The sequence below is a fragment of the Acomys minous genome, assembly GCF_964271855.1.
Source record: "Acomys minous genome assembly, chromosome: 10".
Taxonomy (NCBI): domain Eukaryota; kingdom Metazoa; phylum Chordata; class Mammalia; order Rodentia; family Muridae; genus Acomys; species Acomys minous.
The window spans coordinates 104,687,434-104,692,837 of record NC_140491.1 but is presented as its reverse complement, the minus strand read 5'-3'; the positions used below and the strand labels follow the sequence as shown (position 1 = coordinate 104,692,837).

The 5,404-nt window shown below is 45.7% G+C and overlaps 1 protein-coding gene across 1 annotated transcript; it reads right to left on the bottom strand.

Moving 5' to 3' along the window:
• Positions 1-1,468: 1,468 nt before the first annotated feature.
• Positions 1,469-4,271, bottom strand: LOC311606430 (splicing factor U2AF 35 kDa subunit-like). Its single transcript, XM_084797743.1, has 2 exons — positions 3,880-4,271; positions 1,469-2,387 (listed from the first exon to the last, which is right to left on the bottom strand). The coding sequence occupies exon 2, from the start codon at positions 2,351-2,353 to the stop codon at positions 1,637-1,639; it is 717 nt and encodes a 238-aa protein (XP_084653869.1). The 5' UTR covers positions 2,354-2,387; positions 3,880-4,271; the 3' UTR covers positions 1,469-1,636.
• Positions 4,272-5,404: the final 1,133 nt, after the last annotated feature.

Here is a 5,404-nt window from a genome sequence, read left to right as displayed (position 1 = left end):
TGTGGAGACTCCCAGAGAATGTTGGAAGGCATTGCACTGTCACGGATAAGTGGAGCAAAGGGCCTTCATTTTCTCCACAGGAATATGGCCCTGGAAAGAAAGCAGCATATGCCCCCCCCCAACACTGATCAGTATGTGCTGGGGGACAAACCATTAAAAGACTTCCTGGATTGTATTTATCTTGGTTTCAGTTTTGGGTCTTTGTTAATTTTTGATAGTTTGATGCTCCTGGCTGGCCTGGAAGTGACTATATACACCATGCTAGCCTTCCGCTTTTGGAGACTGACCTGCCTCGGAATCCCAAATGCTGGGATTAAGAATGTGAGCCATCTTTCCAGCCCCTTGTTTTGGTTATAATTTGGTGATCCATTAAGAGAAATAATGAGAAAAACTTAAAGAGCATGAGAAGGACATGTGGAAAAAGAAGAACTGGACAGAATCATGGATCATCAGCAAGAAGCCCTGAACAAACGGAAGTCAAAAGGAGGAGGTCAGTCTCTGTTTTCATCAGTAGTTGGTTGTTTTACCTCATCTTTACTTGAATAAAAAATCTTGTTTTTTAGCACACTTAATTTTTGATGAAGTTCTCCATCCTGTTTGTGCAGGCCGCAGATTTAAAGGAGAAGGGAAGGGAGCTAGGCCTGGCTATGGTGGGCCACCCAAAGGAAGAGGACACTTTCAGGGAAGGAGACCAAGATTCGATGACGATGATCGTCCTCATCATTATAGTCTTTTCCAAAACCTTTCAGGAGAGAAATCTTCTATTTGGTAAGAAGTTTTCTCCTCTGTGTAAGTGATCTTCTTGAATTAGTACGAGCTTCCTTGTTTCACAAGTAAGAGACTGGTTGAAAAATGTCTTTAGAGATCAGGTAGTCTGTTCTTGGGGGGGGGACACGGGGGAACACTTTTCTCTTTGAAGGGAATTTCTTGAACAAAAATAATTTTTTTTTAAAGAGAGCTACTAGAGCCTGGGGGGGGGGGCGGTGCCACACACCTTAACCCAGCACTTGGGAGGGAGAGGCAGGTGGATCATTGTGAGTTCAAGGCCAGCCTGGTCTACAAAGCGAATCAAGGACTGCCAAGGCTACAGAGAGAAAGCCTGTCTTGAAAAAAAGCACACATACACACACACACACACACACACACACACACACACACACACACACAAACAAACAAAGCTATTAGATAGCCATGGTGGCCCATGCCTTTAGGACCAGCATTTCTGTGAGTTCCAGGCCAGCCTGGTCTACACAGGAAACCCAGGACAGCCTAAGCTACACAGGAAAACAATGTCTTGGGGGAAAAAAATCTATTATTACTAATTGTAATAATATTGTATTAATACAGCAGTGCAGACATTGAATTTAACAAAAACTATTTGTAATTATATAGGACCAATGAAAAGAACAAGAGACGGAAGAGACAGAGAAGAACCGCATCAATCCATAAAAAAAGAAAGAATGCCTCTGATGTCTTCACGAGCTTTTTTTTTTAATGCCAGCACTGTAGCACTACAGATTTTATTAAGAAACCCATCCCTGTTTTTCTTGTTTTTAAAAAACAAATCCCATCATGAACTGGCTTGTCTTCCAACTACCACACTGTCTGGCAGACACGGGGTGAAAAATGGCTCTGCTCAGAATCGCCCAGATGTTTTCCTGTCTCTTGACCGCCTGCTGTCACGCTCTGCTCTTCCACCACCTCCCCCTCCACTGGAGCCAACAGCCATTGTCTTTGCACACGGAACCGGGCTCACTGGGTCCGACCTGGGCCGATGCCTCTTGCGCCTGCGCCCGGCCAGCTCCAGCCGCAGCTCTCTTGAGATGGTCTTGAGATGCATGAAGTTGCAGAAGTCCCCTCTTGTGCACGCTCCCACTTCATACTGGCGGCAGCTGGCTTCCCTGAAGTCAGTCACTGGGGACAGCTCTGCATGGATGGGCTGCCCATGAAACCAACGATTGTTCAAGTCCTTCACCGCCTTCTCTGCGTCCTCCTCGCGTCGGAACTTGACATACACGTTCCCCACCAAGTGGTCTCCTAGGTTGTCACAGACATTCATCTCCTCAACCTCCCCGTACTTGCCTTCCATCTCAGTGAAGACCTCCTCGAAGAACTCCTCGTAGTACTCCTGCGTCTCCAGGGCACCCACAGCGCTGCGTACACCGTCCGCAGGCTGAGCAGAGCTCTGAGGGGTTCTGTAAATGTTCAAGAGGACAACGGTCTGGCTGAAAGTCGGTTTATTGTGCAAGCGAGAACATTTCTCTCCGTGACGACATGCTCCAATTTTGTAATAAAATGAACAGTTGACTTTGTCTTTCTCGGTGCCGAAGATGGAGGCTAAGTATTCTGCCATTGTTCAGTGGACCAGTCCTACAGGGCAGCTGCAGCTGTGGCTTGAAAAACAAAAAACAAAAGAGAAAAACTAAAGCCGGGCGTGGTGGTGCACGCCTTTAATCCCAGCACTCTGGAGGCAGAGGAAGGCGGATCGCTGTGACTTCGAGGCCAGCCTGGTCTACAAAGCGAGTCCAGGACAGCCAAGGCTACACAGAGAGACCCTGTCTCGAAAAACAAAACAAAACAAAACAAAACAAAAGCTCCATCAAAAGTCCATAACCTACAGAGCATATAGCTTTCTTTCATCAGCGAATCCTAGCTATCCCGGGACCATTTGGCAGAGATCTCTGTCAACAGGCAATTCAGTGGCAGGGCGGTAGAGAAGAGCACGGTCTGGAACCTGCCTTTGCAGGCTACTACTTAGCACTTAAAGCAAGTAGCCCTGGAGAAAGAATTCTCTGCCTGCCTCATTTAATCGTTCTGAACACTGCTCCTACACAGCATCAGATACATTAAATTATGTATGTATAATACACCAGAAGGCTGAGACACGTTGACATTTATTATTGCATAGATGTTGGCCATATTGGAGGTCTTTAGAATTGTCATCACGTTGATAAAATGTTTTCCCCAATGATTAGGCTCAAATATTTCAGATAGCATAACTGGTTTCCTACTCCTGTCTCTATCGTTGTCGTCCTGTTTCTCTGCCCATCCACGCTTCCCTCCCCCACCCCCTACACACAAGGCAATGAGTTCTGGGTTCCTTCCTTCCTCTAAGGATCAAGTTGAGAGGCTAGAGAGATGGCTCAGTGGTTAGGTAGAACCGCTGTGTAAACCTGAGGGCTGGATTTCAGACCCACAAAGGCTCCTACTTCAGATCCACCGGGACAGAAGAGCAGGCTGGGGCTTGTAGGCTTCCAGGTTCCTAGAGAGATCCCCTTGAAAGGAGGAGGCTCTTGTCTAATTTCCTATGTCTGTATCTGACTCTTTTTCTTAGGTCTTTCTAAGGTTTGTCTAAATTCCTCTATCTCTCTCCTACTATTTTCCTTAATCTTATTTATACATCTCTCTAATTTCCCTTCTACGGCTTGTATACACTTTTCACATTTCTCTTTTTCCTGTAGCCTTAACTTTTTTTTCTTAGAAGAGGTATAGAAAGCTGTTTTGGGTATTAACAATAAATTATACATGAGCAAAATAATCATCACAATTGGTGTTCAGCCAATTTTGTTTAAGTTGTTTAGCTTTTCCTTAACTAGTCTATTTTTTAGGCCATCTGAAGTAGCACTAAACAGGATTCTAAAAGCTATGAAGTTCCAGTTACTAGGCCGGGCATAGTAGCACACACCTTTAATCCCAGCACTCAGGAGGCAGAGGCAGGTGAATCCTTGTGAGTTAGAGGCCAGCCTGGTGTACAAAGTGAGTCCAGGACAGCTAAGGTTACAAAGAGAAACCCTGTCTCAAAAAACCTATACAAAATAAAAAGGTGGCAGTAACTTTCCATAATTAATTCACTTATTGACTATTTCCCAGATGACTTACCAAACTTGATGGCTTCTCAGTTTGTCCTCAGCTGGATTGAGCTGTCTGTGTGATCCAGCTACTCGTTGGAGCGTCAAAATGTTGCTTTAATAAAAATCCCAGATCCTTTACTTAGCCAATCAAGACACAGGAGCCAAATTTGCTGGTAAAAATCTGCTAGCTCAGACACAGAGAGAGCACCCAGCTGTCCTTCCTTCTCAGCTCTCCTCCTGATGGGAAAGACCCAAAAGGTTCACTAGCTCACCTGACAGCCCAGGAGAAAACCGCCAAAAAAAAAGCCAAGACCAAAGGCTTGCTAGCTCCAAGGCCAAACAGCAAAGGCCAAGGAGCTGAGGCGCCAACAAGTTAGGAGCCAAGCTAAAATCCCAAGCTAGACAAGTGCCCAAGCCCAGAGACCCCTTCTCCCTCCCCAGGCTGCCTTAAATACCCCTCAGCTCAAGGTCCCTCCCACTCTGTAATCCCTGTCAGCTGGGGTCTGGCTCCACCTCTTGACCTAGGCTTAACTTTCTTGGATCCTGTGTCCAGAGAGCTCCTGGATTGAAGGTGTGTATAAACCTGTCTGGACCACACCTTAATCCCGTGTTTACAACCACCAGGAAGTTCTTGGAATAAAGGTGAGTTAGGGCTCAACCTTGACAAACAGAAGACAGGTGTTTACAGATCACAGTCTCAGAGATCACAGTGATGTTAATCTTAGTGATCATGATGGAATCAAAGATGTGGTAACAGCCTTGTTTTTTTTTTGGTGCCCTCTATCCTTTCTGGATTTTACACTTTTGTCCCCACTTCCCCAGGGTTCCCTGAGCTCTGGAGAGGGATGTGTTGGAGCACACATAAATTAGTGCCTTGTTTGCCAGGATCAGAAAAGCTGCTTCCTGTATCAGCTGGTAAGAAACACAGAGGCCCAAAGCAGATAATACGCTGAGGGTGAGAGACCTGAGGACACTCAGCCCTGAATGGGATGTCTCCACCCTATACCCTTTTTTTGGGTGGACACGTTTTTTCTGGGTAGCCTTGACTGTCCTGGATTTGCTTTGTAAGCCAGGTTGGCCTTGAACTCACAAAGATCCGTCTGCCTCTGCCTCCCAGGTGCCTGGATTAAGCGCAAGGTCCACCACTGCCCAGCATTCCACCAAGTAACTAACGTCTTACATCATAAAATATCCACCAACATGCTGTGTGACCACAGTGCCACTTTCATATCTGATAAAACTCACTGTTGTGAATAAATATGCTTTTTAGAGGCAGGGTTTCTCTGTGTTAACAGCCCTGGCTGTCATAGACTCCCTTAGTAGACCAGGCTGGTTGACCTCACAGAGATCCACCTGCCTCTACCTCCCATGGGCTGGGATTAAAAACGTGTGCAACCACACCCGGCTGTATTAAGCAATTCTGAGAGTTAGGTCAGTAGAACTTAGTGGAACTCCAAGGTATTTCCAAGAGTCCACAAAAATCAGGATCATTTTCATAATAATATTAAAATGTGCATTTTTTATGAAACTGTTTAGCATTTATTTCTTTAATT

What these genes read in the sequence shown, in the direction of transcription:
- LOC311606430 (XM_084797743.1), bottom strand. Translation starts at nt 2,353, where the DNA reads ATGGCAGAATACTTAGCCTCCATCTTCGGCACCGAGAAAGACAAAGTC.